The sequence below is a fragment of the Athene cunicularia genome (genome assembly GCF_003259725.1).
Source record: "Athene cunicularia isolate RWA chromosome 8 unlocalized genomic scaffold, athCun1 chr8_part1, whole genome shotgun sequence".
NCBI lineage: Eukaryota > Metazoa > Chordata > Aves > Strigiformes > Strigidae > Athene > Athene cunicularia.
In genome coordinates this window covers 12060334-12084059 of record NW_020799109.1, presented here as the reverse complement: position 1 = coordinate 12084059, position 23726 = coordinate 12060334, and the positions used below count along the sequence as shown (strand labels likewise).

General features: G+C 49.7%; 1 protein-coding gene across 18 annotated transcripts in view; it reads left to right on the top strand.

Annotated features, from left to right (window-relative positions):
- PTPRF (protein tyrosine phosphatase, receptor type F) overlaps nt 1–23726 on the top strand; it is a 296366-nt gene that overhangs the window by 219828 nt on the left and 52812 nt on the right. For 8 of the 18 annotated variants that reach the window (XM_026854401.1, XM_026854397.1, XM_026854395.1 and 5 more), the window contains 8 exons: nt 248–517; nt 3320–3901; nt 4467–4600; nt 5617–5761; nt 10970–11275; nt 14180–14373; nt 21027–21053; nt 23311–23428. In XM_026854401.1, the coding sequence (XP_026710202.1) occupies nt 248–517; nt 3320–3901; nt 4467–4600; nt 5617–5761; nt 10970–11275; nt 14180–14373; nt 21027–21053; nt 23311–23428 (1776 nt within the window). The remainder of the gene's footprint in view (nt 1–247; nt 518–3319; nt 3902–4466; nt 4601–5616; nt 5762–10969; nt 11276–14179; nt 14374–21026; nt 21054–23310; nt 23429–23726) is intronic. The other 10 variants (XM_026854410.1, XM_026854405.1, XM_026854408.1 and 7 more) reach the window with 3 other exon arrangements.

Here is a 23726-nt window from a genome sequence, read left to right as displayed (position 1 = left end):
GCTATGTTTGGAGGGAATGGATTGAGCCATCCCTTAATGAGTTCTTCTAATAAGATGCCAGTGGCTAAGGAAGGAGAGCAAAGTGTGTGCAATTTGGCAAAGCAGTGAACAGCTTTTGCACTTCATTTTATCTGTCCCAAGGGATAGACAGGCAAGAATGTTGAACCCCCCTCACATATCCCCGCAATACAACTGACTACTCTCTGCTGGTTCTATGACCCTACTAGCTGTCTCCTCCTTGTTTCAGTGCGGCGTGTTGCTCCTCGATTCTCTATCCCTCCGAGCAACCACGAGGTGATGCCTGGGGGGAGCGTGAACCTCACGTGCGTGGCAGTAGGTGCTCCGATGCCCTATGTGAAGTGGATGGCTGGTGTGGAGGAACTGACCAAAGAGGATGAGATGCCCGTCGGTAGAAACGTCCTGGAGCTGAATAACATTGTGCAGTCTGCCAACTACACCTGCGTGGCCATCTCCTCCCTCGGCATGATCGAAGCCACAGCCCAGATCACTGTCAAAGGTAAGGAATCATTATTCCTTGTGGTGCTCTTGCTAGTGTGGCCCTTTGTCAAAGTGTTTTTGGGTGCAGCCAACTGACTGCAGTCTCCTGTGACTTTTCCATCTTGCAAGGGAGGTTCCAAACCCACAACTTTGATTTTTCCGGCTCAGAGTATAATATTTGCTTTGGAGGTAATTTCCTCTCTCCCTGCATGTGGCGTGGTGGGAGACAGGCTTGTGTCAGGCTCTGTCCCTGTTATCCCATGAGGGAACCTCACTCAGTCTGTGCTCATCCCAGCAATTTCTGGCTTGTTCCATGCATCAGCAGGATCAGCTCAGCACAGCAGCAGGCCACGGGCTGTGCTGGGCCAGGGGACTCTGGGTATCTGCAGTCAGAGAGCTGTTTGCACAGAGATGTCCTCTTGCAGTAAGGGCAGGACAAGAAGGTTAATCCCAGCAATGTGAAGTGTCTATAGGCCTCACTAGAATGAGTATCCTCCTCTTTGCAGAGAGGAGCTATACGCCTTTATTTTTAAATTGCTGCATATTCCTCTGGCAATTTTCTTTTTTCCCTTACTGCTCTGCCTCTTTACCTTTCTATTTCTTCTGTTGCTGTCCTTAAGGCATGCTTCCTGCTGCTGTTTCACAGCTAGCTTTGCCCCAGAGAGGACACTCATGCTGGTTGTGGACCACTGGGTACAGCACACTCAGACAGCTCCCTAATGGGAGGCTGAAGTATATGTCCTGCCTTTCTCATCTGGGGCCAAGTAGGTCCATACTATCCCTTTCCTCCTCTCATTGCAGTCGATTTGTAGCTCAGATTTCCACAGATATGTCATCTTTTGAGTCTGTCTGTTCTTACAGGCCCCCTCCAGCACCATGGTCACCTTTAGCACCAAGTCCCTGCTTGAACAAATCACAGAATTGAGTGTTAGCCCTCTCTGACCTGGAGTTTAACAGCAAATTCTCTTTTCCCTGGTGCTAGTCAGAGGATGCTTTTAACCATAGCCACACACCGCTCCCTTTACTCACAGTGCCTGCTAGTCAGTACCTTTTCCAGCCCCTGTTTTCTTACAGAGCACAGGGGTTGCCTTGGTTATAGTACACACCCAAGAGTGAACTGGAGAAAGGGGCATGATGGGGAGGTGGTTTAGACGTGGAGGGAGGAGGTGCCAACTGCACCATTGCACTGATGGTTCCCAGTATTTACCTCTTGGTATGTGGGATGAATCTGCCTTGTTCCCTCTTTGGCTGATGTGATGCTGCCCTAGGACTGCTGAGACCCCCAGGACAGGGAGCAGTCTGCTCAGCTCCTTTAGCCCTTTGCCTTCCTCTTTGATTTTCTGTCTGTTTTTTCTGTACTTTCACTCTGGATATCTTACTGCCTCTGTCCCTAACTCCTTAACCCAGTGTTGCTTCTCCTGTGCTTGCTGGAAAGTAGACTGCAGGGCAGACAGGAGAAGCAAGATGACACAGAGGTGATTGCAGTAAGTGCATCAAGCGTACCTGACCTTCCACTTTCTCACATGCAGGCTGCACACGCAGGAGCTGGCAAGAGTCAAGCCTGCAGCTCTCTGAAGGAAAGGGTGGATGAGTGTCATCTGTCCTCAAAAGCCTGAGGGAGGCTGCCAGTTTCTGGGTGCTCTGTGAAATGTATTGCTTCAAGCTGTAATATTTGTGGGGGGGTTGGCCTCTTTGAGTCCTCCATGAGTAGTGGTGTGGTGTCTGGTTGTGGGTTGCATGACCTTCTCTCCCATGCCAGTTCAGCCCTCACCAATTTTGTCAGTATTCATGTTGTAGTGGCACTGGAAAAGGCACCCTCCCCAGCACTTGGAGCAGGCAGGCTCCTGTCCTAAAGAGCCTGCCCTCCTCAACTGAACCATGCATGTGGAAACTGGAAATCTGATGGCTTTGCCAAAGAATGCAGTACTTGGGGATCATAATTGGGGCTGAACGGTTTTCCTAGTTCCTCTTCAAGCACAGCTGCATTACAAGTCACTAATGACTTTAACTAGAGTGTTTCGTAGGAGGTTTAAACTTACTGTAGACTTTAATTTAGTCATTGTCTTAAAGTATTTGTGTACTCTGCAAATCTCTCTCACACACTAATTCTCTTTCTTTGTTCTTTTGGTAAAATGGCAAATCTGGAAATGTTTGCTTGCAGTAGTTGCAGTCTCATTAACACTTCAGAGATGTCAGTGTCACAGAGTTCTTGTGTAACAGTTTATTGTCTGGTTGCAGTTTGGCACACCACCCAGTGAAATTGTGGATGTGAAAGTTGGTAATTTCTCTGGCTGTATCCCTCCTGCATGTATTGTAATACTTACAAGGCATTCCCCCATCAACCCATCTAACAGCACTGTCCACGAACTCCCTATGGCCTCAGATGCTGTCTCTGTGGAAGCAGGAGCATAGCTCCAGATTACCTGTGGTGCTCTGATCGCTTTACTGTATCCCTTGTAAATCAGCTGTACACCTGGCTTCTGGGGCCAGCCCAGCCCAGCAAGCACCTTCCCACTGCCAGCTGAACCCCCATGACAGAAACATTCCTGCATCCCTGTTGAATTACCTTTATTTAGCCTGCTGCTGGTAAGTGCGTCAAGCACGTCTAATAACATGATTGCTCTGTTTATCCTTCCATTAAGAACCACTTCAAGCAATATATGGTAATATAAAAATGCATGTTCTAGAGTATGAAATGATTTCTGCCTTTTAAAGAAGAACGTTAATGGGAGGTGGCAGCTCCATTTTTATCCCTGTGCACATTGCTGGGTTTGAGCTGACTGAATTATTTAAATCACACCTCTCTGCCTTCCAATTGCAGCACTGCCAAAACCTCCAACAGAGCCATTAGTGACTGAAACGACAGCTACCAGCGTGACCCTCACCTGGGATTCAGGCAACTCCGACCCCATTTCATATTACGTCATCCAGTACAAACCCAAATCCTTGGAGGGTCAGTTCCAGGAGGTGGATGGTGTGGCAACAACCCGCTATAGCATAGGTGGGCTCAGCCCCTTCTCGGAGTATGAGTTCCGGGTCATCGCGGTCAATAACATTGGCCGGGGTCCTCCCAGCGAGCTGGTTGAGGCCCGGACAGGAGAGCAAGCTCCTTCAAGTCCACCCCTCAAAGTCCAGGCACGGATGCTGAGTGCCAGCACCATGCTGGTCCAGTGGGAGCAGCCAGAGGAGCCAAACGGACAAATCCGAGGGTACCGTGTTTACTATACCACCGATCCGCATCTGCCTCTGAGCATGTGGCAGAAACACAACACTGATGACAGCCACCTCACCACCGTGGGGAGCCTCATCACAGGGACCACCTACAGCATCCGCGTCCTGGCCTTTACCTCAGTGGGTGACGGACCCCCCTCGGACATCATCCAGGTCAAAACACAGCAAGGGGGTACGTATGGAGTGAGGTGCAATGGCTCCGTGTCCACCCCAGTAGTGTGCTCGACTGTGTGTCTGATCTGCATCAGGCATCGCAACTGCACTTGGTGCTCCAATGGTTGCATATCAGAGTGGCATCCCTGCCCCACATCCGTCAGATTTAAGCTGTCAACTTGTCCCGGGGAGTTGGTATGAATCTCTGTACAAGTAACACAGCCCACAGTTTTGCCTGGCATACAGTGGCTAAAAATGTGACGCAAGGTCCTGGACATGGATGTTGGCACCTGCGTAACTGTGCCGGCCTTTCTGGGGTCTGAGTACATGTGTGGAAGGAAGGAGCTGGGATGCAGTCAGGGGCTGGAAGTGAGCACGGTTCCCATAGTCACCTGCCTGGGTCCCAGTGGTGCTTCCTTGTTGCCTGGGTTGTTCCAAGAGCACGGTACAGGGGAGAGGGAAGAAGGGAGGGTCCAGAAGGAATGAAAGAGGATCCTCTCAAAATGAAATGCAGACTCTGCAAAGCCATGCGACTCCTTTCCATGCATCTGCCTCCTGGCACTAACCATGTGTTTGGTCCCCAGTTCCTGCCCAGCCAGCTGACTTCCAGGCAGAAGCAGAGTCTGATACGCGCATCCTGTTGACATGGCTGCCCGCCTCTCAGGAACGCATTACCAAATACGAGCTGCTGTACTGGGAAGGGGAGGATGGCATTCAGGTGAGGATTCTGCCTCTGCATCAGCAGCACTTGAACATCACAATTCAGCAGCTTGGGAAGGGTGTCTGCTTGAGCTGGAGTGGCAACAGGACTGCTTCTTCTCCGTGCTTCTTCTGTCTCAGGGGTGTGTGATAGGAGTATGGCAATCTCTTGTTTGGCTTCTGTGTAAGTGACCTCAGCAGTGCTTGTTGATGCCCAGCAAAGTAGCTAGTGACTGGTTTGGGACAAGAAAGGCTTAAGAATACCATGACACCATCCCTGAGGCATCCTTACTGCTGGTGCCTTTAAAGAGTACGGCTTCTAGGTGGGTCTGAAATGGCCTCCAGTATGTGTCTGCAGCTCCAGGACAGGTTTCACTTAAGGATCAGATTGAGGGTGACCTAGAGAGAGCCCTTCCACATTTACTGCCAGGTCCCTAAAGGAAGTCCAGCTCTAAATATATCAAAAGTAGTGCTGGCTTCAGGGCAGCACAATAACTGTGCTATGGCAGCGTGACAGTGTACCCTGGTCCTCTACTCCTCTATTTATAGTGGCATGAGAGCTGCCAGAAATAAGTGCCCTCCAGGTGAAGTGGCAGCAAAACAAGTCCTTTACCAGCACAGTTTAGGTGCATTAGAGATCCAGAGTGCTCCAGGACAAGGGCTTTACTCTTGTTTCACAGGCAGACACTGTCTGTGGGGAGGAAACAAACTCATGTGTCCTGTGCCCCTTGTCTGAACTGTACAGCTAGACCCAGCATTCCCACAAAGCTGTCAGCAGCGAGTGCAGTCTGGACACCAGGCAGTGTAGCCTTGCTGTCAGAGAGGTCTGCTTACTGTCAGAGTCCTTGTATTTCACCCACGAAGCTCCATGCCTTGGAGTTCTGCAAGACTGCAGCAGGTTTGGCAGTGTGGCTGTGACTGTGGGGCCAGAATGGGTGATGGGGCTGCCTATTCCCTTGGCATTGGGAGCTGAGCACCAGCTTTTCTGTATTCTTCAACTACACCAAATAATCTATATTTCCTTTTATTTGCCAGCAAAAGGTGGAGTTTGACCCAACCTCCTCATATGCTGTGGAAGGTCTCAAACCAGACACGCTGTATAAGTTCCGTCTGGGTGCCCGCTCGGAGCTGGGTGTAGGAGTCTACACCCCTATGATCGAAGCCAGAACTGCCCAGTCCAGTAAGTGTCTGACACTCCGCACTACTGAAAACAAAGCAACAGCAGTCCGGTTTCCATTGCCTGGGCACGGAGTAGCTTGGTGCCTCTGGCCTTGTGAGTCTGCAGGGATGCCGGTGTGCAGTTTGCTAAAGGGTGTAATGGGGAAGGTCAGCTGGGGTTTTGGATCAGGGCTCTTTGGCAGAGGGGGTGCACTTAAGTGGTAAGTTCTTTCTTCATGTCCCTTTGATCATGCTTTCTTTCCCTAAGGGTAGATTTGTAAAAACTGATGGAGGAGTGAAACAGGCTGGGAAATTGCTTTGGAGAGATTGATTTGAGTGGGTTTGTGCATCTCTATGAATTTACTCCCATACAGACAAGCTGTCTGGACAGGCAGCGTATGGGTGTTTGGCTCTAAATGTGACTGTCTCCAAACCGTTGGATTTTCACCCCTTCACTCCCCATTCCATCTGCCTTGCTTCCGCAGGAGTCCATCCCTGGTCTGTACACTTGATTGCAAGGTGAAGCATCCTTTGAGGCCAGATGTGCCTATGGCTGTCAGGCAGCTGGAGGAGTCAGTTTGGGAAAGCAGCTGGGTTGTGTGAGCAACTGAGGCTGCTGCTCCTGGGACTGCAGCACTAGGGGAAACCAGAACAAGCTGCAGCCGAGTTAATAGAGAGGCTAGATAATGAGGTGACCCAGGCAATATCACTTTCATCCTCGCTCTGCCCCGTGTGATCACAGAGCAGGAGTTCGTATTGCTCTGATTGGCAGTTTAAAGTGCTGTGCATAAGCAGATTAGGGCTATCAAAGGGCCCTGCGATAAGCTCGTTTTCACTAACGATTTTTGGGCTTGCCATTATGCAAAGAGCATTAAAAGGGGGAAAAAAGACATTTCCGTTAGCACCGTCTGTCTGGGATTTACTAGGAGCTCTGTGGGGTGAGCAGTTGGCAAAGGCATCCAGCCTTCCCTGCAGGGAGGGCGCCAGCATGCACAGCAGCCGAGAGCCTGAGATGGCCATTAGAAAGGGAGCTCAGACAGGGAAGAGCAGCTCTGCTCACTATTGGAACGACCTTCTCTTTGAGGAAAACTCAGCTTCATTAACATATCAGTTGCAGGGATTCCTCCAGTGAGCTAATGGTGTCTTCGTGCTGCAGGATAGACAGGTACGAAAATGGAGAGAGGTTCAGATCATGCAGTTATAAATATTTGAACATTGAGAACAAATTCTGAGTGTGGGGATTTGTATACCTATTTCAGATAGCTTTTGTATTGATAGGCAAAGGTTGAAGCAACTCTCCTGCCACTTAAATTAATTCCATCACTGGATGCTCTTATCCTTGAACACACTTAATCAGAGACAGCTCCATGCATAAATGAGTCCTTCAGAGTCTCACAACTGCCCAAGTAAGAGAAGTCTTTGCTTTGTGGACTCTTCAAGGCAGACATCTTCCCATGACCTACTCCACATGCTCTCTGCTCATAGGGGATCTCATACTGGTCTGTTTTTAAGGTTGTTGCTTCACTGGCCTGCAGAGCAGTAGCTGACTGGTTCTGGCATCCGTTTAGTAAGAGAAATGTGCACAGGTTGGAAGAGATTTGGCCAAAAATCACAGGAATGCCTTGGTTTGACCACCTTACATTGAGGGACCTAAGAGTTCTTTGATTTATCCAAGAAGTGACTGAGTCTTGGTTTACAGGCCCCTACTTGAGAAGATTTCTGATAGCACTCTAAAGTCCTTGGCAGTTACTACTGGGCTATTCAGTGAGGATGACAAACAACTGGCTCAAAAGTCCCAGGGCAGAGTGGATTCTTGGATACTGGTGGGCCTCAGAGTCAAGTAGGTCTTTTAGAAAGCTCTGCTTTAGCTCAGCAGAAATTGTGTGCACAATGCACAACTTCCAGGCAGAAATTCTTTGGTCTGCACTTAGCAACACCTCACATTAGATGGTTGGATATGTCCCCTGTGGCCTTAGAATTTACTAGTCTAGAAAGAGCATTGCTCCCAGCTTCAAACTGGTCTCCTTCCTGCACTCTTCCACCTGCTTGCCCTGAGAAAGGCTGTTAGATCTTGGAGGCTGACATGTTCGGATGAGACACAAACTGCAGGAGGAGTCAGACTCCTGCTTTCCAAAGAGCCTGTCTCTGGGCTTTATTCCTGGCCCTGACAAACCAGTCAAGAGCAGGGTAGGAAGCATATCATCACTAGTGAATCACTAATGGGCTGGAGAAGGATGTCTGTATTGCTGCTGCTGGGCTTTTCTTGTGGCACCCCTACTCAGGAGTGGTAGGGATGCTTGTCCAGCAAGACCAGAGGGATGCAGTGCCCCTTTGCACCCTTCCAGCAACACAGCTTGGACCCTGTCTCCTGAGAAGACAGCTGCCCTCTGGGCTGTCTTTCCTGCTAAGCTGCTGGGCACCTTGCAAAAAAGTTCTGCTGCTTTTAGGGCCTGAGGAACACGGGGGAGTTTTCCAGGAGTCTGCAGTGCCTCAGGCAAGTAGTATGATGCAGGAGAGGAGTGTCAGCTCTGCCCATCAGGCCTGAGCATTAAAGTGCAGTTTTTGCTTGAAATACGAAGGTGAGTGTTGAGGCTGCCTTTTCACTAGCTTAAGGAGTAGGTAGGCTGGATGGGTGCACAGGGCTGCTGTGGGCCGGCAGGGGAGGCCAGTGTGAGTAGCCTGGAGGCATCAGAGGTTTGCACAGTGTGTGTGGGTACATCTGCATGTTTGGGTGCATGTTGGCCACCCAGTCTGCTCTTTGCTGGCCCCAGGAAGGACACTTCCACTTCTTGCACATTTTAAGTTGATCCTGCTCATGTTACCAAGTTTTATTTTGCTTTCTTTAAGTGTTATCCTGAGTTTTTGCCTTGTACATCATGTGTGTGACTCTTACCCAGTCAACAGCCAACATTTGACCTGCCCACACTGCCAGCCAAAGCTGCCTTTGGAGAAGGAGCTCACTGCTGAATCCCAGGAATGCTGTAGAGGCCCAGAGCCAGAGCAAGTCTCTTCTGTTAAGGACCTCTCTGCAGACAGTGGCAAAGGAAAGGCTTGCTAAGCTCCTTATGTCTCCCTGTCCCCTCTGAGAGATGCCACCAGGTGCTGTGTCTACCTTACACCCTCCTTGAATTCACTCTTGGTGTTGCTTTTGTGCTATATCTTCCTATTGTCTTCCCTGCCACTTCTCTGCTGATTAACCAAAAGAGTGTGAGGATTCATTTTCTACCCTTGCCCCCTTCCAGTATACCAGATGGCAGGGCCCTTCCCGCTCTGCCTCCCTCATGTAAGCAACTGTTTGCTTCCACACATTGCTTTGACTTCTCTTTCCTCCAGTGTAGCTCTCATAGCAGCAGCCTGACTCTGCTCAGGCATCATCTCTTCCAGCTCCATCACTACTCATTTTCCCTCAATCTTCCCTCTCTCTGGGCACCCCAACCCCAGCATCACAGATGAGCCCTGCTCCCTGAGCACAGAAGTGAGCACTAAGAGTTACATGCAGCCTGCAACTGCCTCTGCAAGCAAGTGGGCCTTGTTCCCAGCAAGCAGAGGTCACCAGTGGCATTGGGAGGTCCCACTGTCCCTTTTTCCCAGATCTTCTCCCACTGCCAACCTGTGCCCAGCAAAGCCAAGGCACAATAGTTGGGTGCTTTAATTAACTGAAGTCCCTGCTACCATCTGGAGTAATGTAGGTTGTGTTTGCCTTTGCACAGGCAGTGAGCAGGCAGGCTTGTCCCTGTGCCTTGGGAAGGCTCTGGTACACTGATGGCTTCAAGGACTGCAGCATGGGGAAGGACACTAGGTTTTTTTTCAGGCGTTTCTAGGTTTCTGGGTGCACCAAAGAACAGAAGCGGCCTCTCACCTGCCATGGGAAAGCAGGATACCTTGTGCTCAGTTACCGCTTGGCCAGACAGCTTCCTAGCCTCAAAGCAACTGTGTGCACTTTTCTTGGTGATGGTGCCCTGCCCTCTCTGCTTAGGGCTCTTGCCTTCTGTGCAAGTACCCAGGGATGCACCTATCTTCCTCGTACCTTCCCCAACCAGGCGGGCTCCCTTCCTTCTCCAGGCTTCCACCCTTGCCTGCTGTGCAAGCACGCTGTCTGCAGCATCCCTGGGCAGTGAGGCCAAGTGAGAGGGGGCCACTGCTGCCGTGAGAGGGCTCCCATGCTGCCATGGCCCTGCTGCAACAGGACAGCAGTTCTGCAAGGCTGGAGAAGGGAGTGAACTGAGCAAGTGTCCTAGAGATGCTCTGCTTTGTCCAGGTCATCTCTCCTTTCCTGACCTCTCTTTTCCTCCCTGAGATTTGTTTTACTGCTCTTCCCCATCAACACTGTGTGGAGGGGACTGCTCCTTATCCCAGTGAGAAGTGTCCAGTGCCCAGATCCCATTCCTCCCCCTGTGGCCAGTTAACATTGCTGGGACTTAGGAGTTAACACAAACTGCAGGTGGCCTGGGAGGGGACAAGACCTGCCTACATTCCCCTGTACCAGCTCCAAAGGCCAGGAAGCTACTGAGGCAGGTATCCAGTTTGGCAGGCATGAAGCAGTCAGTCCCAGATAGTAGGCACACAAACACAAAGCAGCACAACTGTGTTATCTCCTGTTTCCACATGGTGCCTGGCTCCCAGCTGGGTCAGGGTGCAGCTCACAGCCAATGGTCATGATTTCAAGCCCTGCCTGGACACACTCCAGCTGACCTCAGTCACCTGCTTTCCCTACCCTTTTTCATTTCCTCCACTTGTCTAGGAGTGGGTTTTTTCAAGCCTTCTTACAATCTGGTGTGTGAGCTTCCCATTCTGCCACTCGTGCCTTCTGTAGCTTCCTACCTCTTCTGGTTTCCATCTGCTTCAGATCTTCACTGAAATCATCTTCCTTCTCCCTACTAGTCTCTCTCTCTCTTTCACCCCCCCTTTCCTTACTGCCATTTGTTGTGTTTGGTAAAGTGTACATCCAAAACTGCTTTGGGAAGAGGGGTTTGCTGATGCAGAACAGCATTTCTGTCTCCATGCTGTTCATGAGGCTTTCAAATACAAATTGCCCCTAGTGCCATCTTTGATAATATCTGAGAAAGACAGGCGGTTGTGAGGAAGGCAGGTGATTGTCCAGGAGGCTACTGGCTAAATCTCCATTTGTGTGTTCAGTGCTCAGTTGGCTGGGTAAAAGTTCCCTGTGCATTTTGGTTTGTCCTTCCACTCATTTCCCTTCATCTCCCCACTTCATTTATTTATTCCCCAGCCCCCTCCGCCCCACCCCAAGAAGTCGAGTGTGTAAGCACCAGCTCCACTACCATCCGGGTAAGTTGGGTGCCACCGCCTGCCCAGAGCCGCAATGGGGTCATCACCCAGTACTCCATTGCGTACCAGGCAGTGGAAGGAGATGACAACACCAAGCATGTGGTGGATGGCATTGGACGGGAGCACTCCAGCTGGGAGATCAAGGACCTGGAGAAATGGACCGAGTACAAGGTGTGGGTAAGGGCTCACACCGATGTGGGGCCAGGACCGGAGAGCATTCCTGTGCTTGTGCGCACTGATGAAGATGGTAGGTGTACAGAACAGCTCCTTCAGCTACCACCTTGGGGTAACCAGGACTCTTCTAGCTGAGTTGCTGGAAAAGGGGGGAAAGGGCTTGGGGATATTGGCCTGGGAGTGCTTTTCAAGCAGGAACGGAGGCTGTCAGGAGCGGTGCATTGGTCATCTGCTCCAGGTCTCCATGATTGCCCTGGAGTGGGGTAGGGAAATTGTGTCCAGGCTGTGGGTCAGGTGTCCTGGAGTGGTCCCACAAGGGTCCTGTGTCTGTTAACATGCATCCTATGTCTTCCTGCGTGCATGAGGAGGCATTACCTTGCTTTGCTATTTCGGCTTTCTAGTGTTTGGCGGTAGTGGTTTCCATTTTACTGAAGGTAACATGAGTTCTCCCAGCCAAAGACTTCTCTCACATTGTGAGATCAGGACTTAAAGTTTACTTGTTGACCTGAAATCCAGCAAACTAAGAGGGGAAAGAAATCCATTTGAAACTTGTAGATACCGCAGGAAAGCTGCTTCCTGCTCCAGCTTCCAGGCAAGCCACAGCTTATATAAATCTGCTCTTCAGCGCGAGTCAGAATATCACATGTACAGAACACTTCACTGGATACGACAGCTTTAAAGAGAAATTGCTTTGTATTAGCAGGGCTGTCAGTTATGTCATCATGACTTAAGCCATTTCCTTTGAAAGTGCCAGAGCTCAGGGTGACAGTAGGAGCTTCCGTGGCTTCATGCTGACCCCAGAAGCTGCAGATTTAATGGGAGAAGAAAGAGGTGCAGCATCCAGGCATAGAAAGGATGATTTCTGCATGGCCCAGTCAGCGTAGCAAATTGAAACCAGACACATTATAGTTTCCCTAAATGGGCTGCCACTGTCCCCTGCATCTCTGTGGCTCTGGAAGTGGTGTCTGGGAATGCTCTCTGACTGCATTCTTGGGCTGGCAAACACATCCCTGTGTGTCCTGCTGCCTGTATTGTTTGCTTCAGTTCTCATTCAGCAGAGTTTTAGCCCAGGGGAAGTTGCTACCCCAGAAATGTCGTAACAAGCTCTCTCAGTTAGTTTTCAGGCACCATGGTTTGACATTCCAGCTCAGCTGTCAGGAGTGATTTCATATCCCTCCAACATGCTGATGCTCAGTAGATACCCATGGTGAAGGAATGAGAAATGCTAAACTGAAAAGCAAGTGGTCTGAAAGCAAGTTGAATTTTCCCTGTTTGGGCCCCAGATGTAGCACATACTTCCCGTAATGGAGTAAGACAGCATTCCTTGAAACACTGTGGTCTGCTCCCATTCACATCTTTTCATGTCCCTGCAACATCCCTGTATCATATCCTGCCAAGGCCTCCTGCCTTCTCTTGCCAGCAGAGCTTGACACACAGCTTCTGTCTGGTTCTCAGGGAGGATCTTGTTTTTCGCTTGGACTCCCAACTGTGTGTGTGGGCAGGTGTCTTGCTAGGGCAGGAGAGCCCTGTGGCTTGTGCAAGGTCACTGCACTAAGTGCATTGTGGATTACAGCGTAGGCTGCTCCAGACAGAAGGTGGTAACTGTTCAAGCACAGCCCCCTCTATTCCCATACCTTGAGCTGGCCTCCTGGTGCTAAAATGCACCATTCTTCCTTTCTCTATTTTATTTAATTATCTACAATTAAGAAGGACATCTGGGGAAAATAATGAATTGCCCTGCGGCTTAAAAACTGTGCTTACCTGCTGGGTAGCTGTTTCTTCCCATCTAGCTGGTTGAAATAGCAGTACTCATTATGTCTGCTTGTCAGCTATCCATCCCTAATTATCTAATACTGATTATTTCTTGCTGTGTTGAGAATTGGGGCGTACAGGATTCCAAACCCCTGGATTTTCCCAGGCAGTGGAGAGTGGAAGGGGTCTTGCAGTGGAAGTGCTAGGATAGAGCCCAGGTTGTTCGCTCAGGTACCAGGTACGCGCGTAGCAGTGTTATCCTCCACAGGGAGTGCTCACCTCTGCTCCCAGCTGCTTCAGCCGGAAGGAGCTTTCCAGGAGCAACTGAGAGGCTAATATTTTAGCATTGACATTTTTGTCACAGTCAATGCAAGAGCAAAATGTAATAAGGAGGTAATTTTTCCAAATGGTAAATAGGGTATAAATACATTTTTAAACGGGCCTCACCTTGCAAGAAAATTGATATTTTCTGGGCAGTGTAATTTTTCATTTTATTATCAAAAAGCATTCAGCTAGCCGTGCATGAAATACAGTCCCCAGAGCTGTCACAATCCCCATGGGCCCCTTTATCTGGCTGAGTTCAGTGACTGCTGTCTCTAAGCTCTACGTTATTGTTTTAGGATGGTGCTTTTCCCCCTCATTAACCTCTTGCTGTCACAGGGGAAGAGTGCGTGTGCACTCTGGCTGGTGGCAGGTACCAGGGCTCCCTGCAAGGCAGGCTCAGCACCCAGTCATGCTACCTGGAGCTGTTGGTCCGCATTTAGATATATGCAGAGAGATCTGAGAGGAGGTATTGTGATGGGCAGGATGAAAGAAGGCTTCAAAACCATTGTCTCTGCCGCAGGGCACCCTGAGCTGCAGGTGGTTACCATATTCTTTGTATTCTGCCGTATTCTTATATTCTTGTGCCCTTCCTGATGGAGACAAGAGAGGGATAGATGGACCTTGGGTCTGATCCAGCACAGTGGCTTTTATTACGTGTGCTCCTGCATATCACAGTTTTGCTCTTTTCCTACGGAGAGTAGCAGAAGTGCTTGGATGCTGGGAAAGGGTCAGAGATGTGGTTCTACGGGAGAACTGCACTATGACCTCCCGGGGCAGGTACAGGGAACTTAAGCCTGCAGGACTGTCCTTGTAGTGAGGTGGAGGGAAGGTAGAAAAGGAGTGAGGTAGCTGTCAGCAGTTGTGTGGTACCTGCTAACTGTCTGTCTTGTGTGTGTTACAGTGCCCAGTGCCCCACCACGAAAGGTGGAGGTAGAGTCTGTGAATTCGACTGCCATCCGGGTGAGCTGGAAGCTGCCCATCTCCAACAAGCAGCATGGGCAGATCCGTGGGTACCAGGTTACTTATGTGAAGCTGGAAAACAACGAGCCTCGAGGGCAGCCGGTGATCAAGGACGTCATGCTGTCAGAAGCACAGGTACAGCGTGGGGACCACAGGCTGGTGGGCATGGCACCTTCCCTCTCCACAGACAGCCAGGATGACGGGGTCCAGGTATTTCTTGGCTTCCTTTTGTCACTCCAGAGCATGAGACTAAGCCCTGCCTGAGCAAGGTGAACAGTTTATCCCTAACTTGTGGCTTAGAAACAGGTAAAAAGTTTTAATTAGGCAGGGATTGCTGTAGGAAAGATGGATGATGTATCGTATGATGTTCTTCTCTTACCCCTTCTCTGACATACACCTCTCTCTGCTTGCGGCGTCCTGTGCAGACTCCAGATGGAGTAAATTGTTTTACCCGTCAGGTTGCAAATGATCTGAGAGTTTTAAATAAGCCTTGAGTCTGCTTCTTTTGCACTGCTGACTATGTTCAGAGTGAAGCTTCTTTCTCGGTAGAGTCCACCAGAGTGCTGCCTGCTTGTGGGGCACGGGGGTGGCTCTGCACCGTTGGGTGGGCACAGCACGCCAGGCAGGGTAGCCCTCCTCTGGCTCAGCAAAGCCTCCTTTCCCTCCTGCTTTTGCAAGGCAGGGACTTGACCTTGTATTACCTCTTGAAACCAAACTTCAGGTGAAGCCAACTGGGTCTGGGAAAGGCTGGAGGGGCGGGGAAAAAGTGAGGTGCAGGCCCACATCGCCTGTGAATGACTTTGCCCTCTGCAATCCCCACACAACAATCTGCTCATATTTATGCGATCTCCTGGATACCTCACCAGCTCTGAGCTGAGGCCCGGTTCCCCCACAGTGCTCCAGGCATGATTATGCACTCTGTTCAGCCCAGCAATGCATAGTTGCCTCTTTCCCAGGGTCTAGAGAAGTTTTTGATGCCCTGTCTGTGATGAGATACAGCTCTTCTTTGGAGCAAGGGTCTTTCGTCCTGGATGACCCACGCTGTTCTCAACAAAGATAATCGTATAAATGAAGTACAGGATCTGCTGCTGTTGGAAGCGACGAGTAATCGATTCAGAGCTGGCTTGCTTGAATGATGCCCAATATAAATACTGGAGAGCTGCAACGATTAATTGATCTGTCTCCTGAACGCAGCTGTGAATCATTTATACATTTGTCAGTGGGGAGTGCAGTGCACAGAGGCAGCTTTACTCCCCATTCATATTCTGAAGGATAAAACACAGTAATAATGTAGAAGGGGAAAACTTTGAAGAGAGAAAATGCTTTGAGGGTCCTTGCAGTGTTGTCTGGGGCATGTCTCTGTTTATGTTTCAGATGTTGCTTTATTTTAATCATTGGAAAAGCTGCTTACTGCCTTTTACTTATTCCAGGAGGATATAATCTTCAGTGTTGTTTGAACAATTGATGCTGTGTTGTTCAGCTGGCATTTGGAGTTAATGGGTTGGTCCCAAGCATAGGTGGGCGAAGTTGGCAATGTTGTTCTTGTTGGTGTTTTCAAATATTTTATGCTTGCCCAGCCAGTTCTGCTTTCACTCCTTACTCATACATTTCAGAGAGAGAAACCCCATGCTAATGTGCAGGAATGAGGATGCCAGAGCCAGAAACTTTCCAAGGAGTGCTGAATTTTGCATTATTTTGAACATGTGCATCAAGGAGGCAAGTTGCTTGAAGTTTCCTGGCCTGTCAGACCACTGACCAGTCTTTCGTATTTAGTGAATTTATGTGGGAAAGTTCTCGATTGCTGTGATTATTTTTTTTTTCTGGTGTGTATGGTGCTGAACTCATCCACTGTAATTTTTGGATGGAAGTGAAGGCCAAAAGATAGTTGCAGAGAAGTGACTACTCTGAAGGAGTCATGTCACTCTTGGGATAAACTAATGATGACCCTGCAGGGAAGAGGTTTCACTGACTTGGCAGAAGAGATCTTTATTTCCCTGAAGAGTGAGAAGCCAGGCATGACCTATACTTGTGATGAAATACATCTGCTCCAGAAGCTGAAGAACCCTGTGAGAGCTGCCATCTTTCAGTACAGCAGTGCGTGTCTTTGCAAACAGCCTGATCAAACGGTAGCAAGTAGTCTTGGAAGAGTTATTTTCTATGGAAGAAAACAAAAAGATCCACTGGAACACCTGTCCCTGAAGGTCACAGGATGAAGATGGCCAGAATATAACCACAGTTTGGTACTCATAAACATTCAGAAACGTTTATATCAGTGCACAAGGAGAGAATTAAACTGACTGAAAATCTAGTGTCAGAAAAGAAATTATCTGGACATGTAGGCAGAGCCCCTCCTCCTGCCTAGCCAGGCTGTCTGCTGATTTTGAGTAGGTATGTACCACATAATCTGCTTCCTGCAGATGGTATGAAGACACTGGTATTAAAGCTGACACGTGATTTTTTCTGATTGAAGATGAGAAATATAGAGAGTAAACGAAGATGAAAAAGGAAAGGGAATGGAGATGTTAGCTATGCAGATAATATAGATTCTGAGTTTTCAACACCATTTGAGCAGAAAGGACTAAAACATCAGCAGAGAAGTGGGGGCCCTGGTGCTGGAGAGATCGCATTTTATTTTACAGCCTCCTGCCTAGGGAGAATAATCAGTTAGGAAGGTCCTGCAATGGATCTGAGGCCTCTCCCTCCCCTCTGTGGCTGCGCCTGTGACTGATTACCTCCATCAGACTTCTCTATGCCTTCCAGTCTGAGCTCTCACCTCCTACTGACAGACTGATGGACAAGAAAATGTGACAATGCCCTGTGGAGGAGTGCCCAGGGAGAGCATGGCCGCGGAGCTGAGTCAGATACCCGCACCACCTCCTGCGCAGGCCCTGCCCGTCATGGCTCAGCCCGGTTCTGTGGTGGGAAATGACAGAAGATTCATTTCTGTGCCCTGGGTCTTGTGCACAACATATCCGAGTACCAAGAGAGCACCTTTGAAAGGAGCAGGGGCACCAGTGCAGGATCTCAGCTGCTCTCCACCACTTGCATACAAGTCCTCCTCAGCTTGAGGGAGCTGGGAATAGCATGGCCAGGGGGCACAAGCATTAGGTTCTCAGGGGGTGGCAGGGGCCTACCTGCTTTCCTTGGTTTCCAATCCCTGGGCAGCTGCAGCGTGTCAGGAGGAGCAGTGGGCTTGATCTCCTCCATCTCTTCCCAGGTCCCAGTTGTACATGCCCTGTAGAGCTCAGTGCTCAGCAGTGCTGAGTCTGAAGCACCGGGCACAGAGGAGGCAGCAGGGCCATGGAAGGACAGGCCTTCTCATTTGGGTTCCTGTGCAAGCATGACTCTTGTTTGTTCTTTCCAAGACAAGCAGCTAGACCCTGTGTGAATCTAGCTGTTGACCCACGGTGTGCTGCTCCCAGCCTGCTTGTCCTCAGCCCAGACCGGAACATCTTGAAGGGGGGACTTTCTCCCCATGCCTCAGTGTGGCTTTGGCAACTGCTCCTGACCTCAACTGCTCAGCGTATTTGCTGGGGATCCTGCTGCCTGCATGGCTCTGGGGCTGCAGCGTGTACGTTAGCCTCACTGCTTACATTCCTCTGCAGATCCAGCCTGCCCAGAGAGCTTCGCAGTGCTTCTGCTGCTGGGAGCTGACCTAGTACAACTGGGTACAAGGAGGTCAGGCAGGAGAGTCTCCTGCCACCTTCTCCTCCTGCTCTGCAAAGACAGTCATGGGAAGGGAGGTGTGCTGCCCATGAGAAGGACTGAGGGCTCACAGGAAGATTGTGTGGTCTTCACAGGCAGCACTTCTCCAACCAGGGTGCAGACCGAGTGCATGTCCCACCAGCTTGTTCCAGAAGAGCAGGAGGAAGTAACGTCATGCACTTCAAGCTGTTGAATTGAGATCAGAGGAGAAGGGGGCAGCAGAGTCTCCTATTCTCCCTGGGAAGTGCCCGCCCCAGGCATAACACAGAGGAATTTGCAGCCTCCCTCTTGCGCTGGGTGATAGTCAAGGATCTTTATCTGAATCTACTTGAAACAACTCCTTGTGCACGTGTACTCATCTAGGTAAAAGTCTGGCATAGAGGTGAGACATACTGTGCTTCATAAGTGGAACAAAATTGAAAGGCGTAACCCAAGAATTGTTTCAGTAATAGGCAGAGGTGAAGTTCTGGAGCCCTCAGACCCCTCCACATCCCACAAGCTGAGCGCCTGAGTTTACATTTGGAGTTTCACTGTCACGCCACAGTCACTGAAGCAGAGAGAAGGATCTGCGGAGAAACCTCAATATCCACTTCCCATGGTTGGGGCTGTTTAGGAGGGCTTCAGTCTGTCTTTTGCAAGAGCCGTGGTCAGGGAAAACAGCCATTCCCTGGTGAGACATGACTACGCTGTGCAGTGTTGAAGTGTAAAATGAAACATTAAGGCATTGCAGCTGCCATAAATACACACTGTTAGCTTTAGCACTTCCCTGAGCCATCCTGCCTCATGCACACAGCACTATCTGAGTTCTTTTTATGACAGCTCCTGGGCTTTTCAGATCAATTTGTCTTACTGACCAACCTTAAACAGTCAAGAAGCAATTGAACTAGTTTAAGGAAGGAAATGTTTTGATCTGCAGACTATATTTTCATAATGAAACTGAATTTATACCAGGGTATTTATGCAGGCCTGGATTTTCACTGTTACTCAAGGCATTTTGCACTCTGATCTGATGCAAGAATAAAGTCCACTGAAACATAAGAGCAAACAGAGTATAAAGATTAATCACTTGGTCTAAAATCCTAGTGTGTGATAAACTTCCTCCTGTGGTGTGAGAGGCTGTGAGATGCAGTACCCTCCTGAGCCCAGGTCTGCTCCACTGCTCATTGCAGTGGTGGGTCACTTTCTGCTTCTGCAGCTACATGGAGGTGAGTTGGGCTGTTACAATCCACGTGGCCCCCATCCACCAGGGACATGGTGTTGGAGCTGAAGAAAGAGCTACTAGGCACTTGTATCTGTCCTGGAGCAAGACTTTTGCCGGGTTTTAGTTCAGCAGGGCAGACTGTGTGGCTGTTGACCACCATCTGGGCTGACGCAGGTAGGAAAACAACAGCAAAGTTTTGGGTTGAGCAAAGCATGCAGCACTGGAAATGACACCAAGATGTGTGTGGAAAGAGGGCCTTTAGTGACCATAATACTTAGTGAGGGCCTTGGCTTTATAGGGAAGTCTTCAGGAAGAACTTGACCTCTTCGCTGAAATTAAATTTTAAGATGGTTTAGGGGGATAATTCTACTGCCGTCTCATGGCATCAAATAAGTGAACTATAATAAAAGCCTAGAGGAACACTTCTCCAATAGGTGCTTCTTTCTGAATTTAGAGAATAAAATAACAAATATTTTGAAGGTATGCCATGTATTTTACTGCTGAGGAGAGTACTCTGCCACTGTGATAGGCTGCAGCCTCTGAAAGCCACCTCAAATAGCCTGACTACAAAAGGCAACTTGTAGCTTTCATACCAGTTAGTACTTCTGCACTTACAAGTTCCTGGGCACTTCAGCAGCATTAGCTGGGCTTCCTGTTGTCCTGAGGAAGTCAGTATCTGAGCAGCATTTCGCAGCTGGCAGCTCAGGCTCAGAAGCAAGGCTTGCCAAGGCTCACTGTGAGTCAGAGGCAATAATACCTATCTTCCACTTTCATCTCTGTGCTTGAACCGGTCAACTGGTGCTTCCTCCAGGCAGATTTAGTAACCTGAGATGTAACACATCACCTTGGCTGAGAAAGCTCACTGTGATCTCTGCAAACCTTCCTTTGGTGCATCAGCCACTAAGAACAGTGCTACAGGCATGCATGGCACTAGCCAAAATCTGCTAAGTCTCACCACCCCAATGCAGCTTTGATGCCTTAGAACCCCAAATCCAGCCAGAAACCTGCATATTCCTCTCCAGAACCTTAATTGAGTTGCCATGGCTGGGAATCCACGTGAGCTTTTGCTGGGAAATCGTTTGTGTAGAAGTCTTACCTGCAGGACTGCTCTTGCCAAATGAGTGTTTGCCATTTGGTGTTGTGTAACGAGGAGTAGGAAGCCGTCTCCTCAGTACATACACCAGTTTGAGCCTCTCTCCAAGCCACACAGTGTGTTGGAGAGGAGCAGCTTAGTGTGGAGCCCTGTGTAAGATCTCAGTGTCTCTTGCACTGTTTACAGGAGACGGCACTTCTCAGTTTTCTGAGGTCCCCAGAGCGTTTTCTTGCCAATGATTCAGGAAAGAGAAACTCTGTTAATGTTGCACTGGTGCCTGCCTACCTGCAGAGAGTCCCCTCTGAGTCTTGTGTGTTGAAGTCTTTGGTTCTCAACAAGAGATGGTGACTGGTGATTAGGCCACAAAACTGTTGTGAGTGACTTGCAGGGCAGCAGTCAGCCCCAGAGCCTCGTTGGTACAAGCTGTCTCTTCTTGTTTCTGCTTGTGGAAGAGTTAGAAAAGTGCAAACAAAGCCAGAAGGGCAAGGGCTGCAGAGTTAGAAAGTGGTTATCTCTCCATCCATATGAGAGGGAAGCTGTTTGCCCCTGTTTGTGTGAATGATCTCAGACCTACTGTGCAGGCCAGCAGCATGTAGAAAATTGCTCTATGCCATTTCTTCCCTTGGCACAGTCTGTGCCAGGTGACCCTCTGTATATAAGTGTTGTAATCCCCCCAACCCAGTCCTGCTAACCCCTGCTGTTGTTGTCGTCGTCATCCCCTTCCTACATGTTGCCCCTTAAAATTCTGTGTCTCCATTTTTCTTTCCTCCTTCCTTTCTCCCCCGTCAGTGGAGAGCTGAGGACTCCGTCGACCATGTAAGTACCACTTGTGTGTATTCCAGGTTGGAAAAGAGGGGTTTGGTAAATCGATTTGTGAATTTTGTAGACACAGTGCTGTCAAAACATCCCTTTCACTCCCTTAATGAGGCTGGAGAGTTACATTGTGAAACCTTCCACAAGCAGCAAATCCTGAGAAAATTGGCATTTAGATTGCTACTAAATGCAGAAAAGCAATTGACATTTCCTATAATCTGTATTTCCAGCTTGTTGCAGTGCAGTTTTAGGCAGGCTCAAGTGATTGCAGGAGGTGCATCCTACTTTCTGCAGTAGTTGGCCCACTGAGTTAGACGGTAAAATTAGATATATAATCTTTAAACCACATTGATCGTAGTCATGAAAAATAACCTACACTCTCAACCGTGACCTTTGGCTGAAACACAGATAGTAATAAGAAAACAATCACATTTAAACAGTTAAATCCAATTTTTCCCACATAATTTTGAGATATAAATTTGGAGGAACGAACTAGAAAATGACCTTTTTAGAGTCAGCAATTCAATTACGTGCCCTACTGTGAGCTTCACCAGCATGGTGCATTTCTCCTCCTGCTTTATACAGAGGATTCTCGCTTGGAGTGGCTTTGTCATGACAGCACTGTGTTTACATTATGCAATCAGACCTTCTTTCATCCATCCCTCATCTCTCTCCCCTCCTCCCAGCTCGCTTGCTTTGCTCCTGGTGGCATGCCTTTTGCGTGAGAATTTCTCTTTGCATGGATTTGGGAGGAGTGAATTTTCTTGGGATGTTCAGAGTCTGCAGGTTTTGTGTGAGTGCTTCCCCCGCGGGTCCATTGGCACCGATCGGACTGCGTGTCCACTCACCCGCACACATGATCTGCTGCAGGGGCGGAGTTGGGATCGGACTCTGGTTCACACGGTGATTTTGGCGGGGTTCTTGTTGGTGCTTGTTGATTTTTCTCTGGGGTGGCTGGTTCCGCAATGGTAACACGGTGATTTTGATGAGTAAGCCTGGGCAGGTAACCTGAACCAGCAACACTGACTGGAAATCAGCAGGTTTAGTAGCGTGGGTGTTAGTGCGAATGAGTGATGGGAGATTGGCTGTGGTCTGAGAGCAAACGCAGACGCCTCTGGTACCCCCAAAGCTGGCAGCATCCCCCAGGCAGATATTGGACCCCAGGAGCAGCGCTCATGCTGCCTGTCCTCGGTGACTCAAGCTTAACTGTCCCTATCTCTGCTCTTCTCCTTGTCTGAAAGGGTAAATAACTAACTCAGAGCCTTTGCCTCCTTCCCAAAAGCTTCCCCAGCTCCCTATCCAGCTCAGTTCTCTTTATTAGTGCTAATGGCCCCAGTCCTTTTCACAGACCCGCAGATGAATGCAGTTCAGGGGTACCTGCCCTGAGCCCACAGAGAGCTGCTGGGAGCTGCTGAGCTCGCTGTGCTTGCTCATTTGCAGGCCTAGCCAGCCAGGCTTGGCACAAGTCTTGTTGCCGCTGGAGGCCAGGTGGGAGGAGCAGTGCTCCCCTCTTTGATCTCAAATTGAAGTGTGGAGCCATGCCCTCCTCCTGCCCAGAGGAAGCCAGAGCATGCAAGGGTGCTAGCACCCTGCTGAGTCTGCTCTCCTCCCAGACCTCCCACAGCGCAGTGTTTTCCCTCCAGGTCTTGCCAACACCTCGCGCTGACCCCATCCCATCCCCGCAACACTGTGCCTGGCACGGAGGGTGAACACGATGCTGTAGTGCTGCAGGTGTTCCCTGCCCGGGGCCTCCTGCCCCTGCATTCCCTCTCTGTGCTCCCTGCAACGTTGCTGCAAGAGTCAACTTTAAAAATCCCCACATTAGCCCCCAAGAAATTTCTGAAGACAGCTGAACCAGCTTTTGCTCTTGTTCAGAGCTCCACAGTTCTCTTACTCTCAGGCTTGCTGTGGCAGGGTGGCTCTGGCTTCATGCAGGACCATCTCTGGAGCAGATCTCCCTCTCAGCAGAGGCTATGGGAGAGCACAGCTGCTGACACAGGTTGCTGGTGTGTCCCTGGAAAGGCCAAGTGTTAAGAGGCAAGGGTTGAAATTAGGCAAGTGAGTGTTGGAATGGCAGAGATTGTTGTTTGCTGGCTCTGTGTGAGACATGAGCTTGAGTACGATGCATGAGTGAGCCAGCAAGTGTGTCAGTATGTTGCTGATGGAGACGCTGACCCCAGCGCCATCCTTTTGGTTGCTTCGGTAACAAGTATTTGCTCTTCTCGTTTTCCTCTTCTCTGCCTTGTGGATGCGCTCCCAGGAGACAGTCATTGGAGGCCTGCTGCCGGAAACCACCTACTCTGTCACAGTCGCTGCTTACACCACCAAAGGAGATGGTGCCCGCAGCAAGCCAAAAGTCATCACCACCACAGGGGCAGGTGAGTGTGGGGAGCAGATACTACAGCCTTGTAGGGATGGTGGTAAAGCCTCCCAAGAGGTGCATGGGGAGCATGGCCAAAACACCTGTACAGGAGGAAGCGAGAGGGCTGGAGACGCTGCAGAGGTACATACTCTTGTGATCTCCAGCCCTTACTTACAGGCTTTGCCACTGGATCACCTGAGCCAAGTGCAGCAAACAGATGGACAGACACTGCCAGGGCCTGTGAGGGAGCAGTGAAACTCATGGATCTGAGCCGATCTGCGTAGTCCAGAGACCTGGGAAGAGGAAGCCTGAAA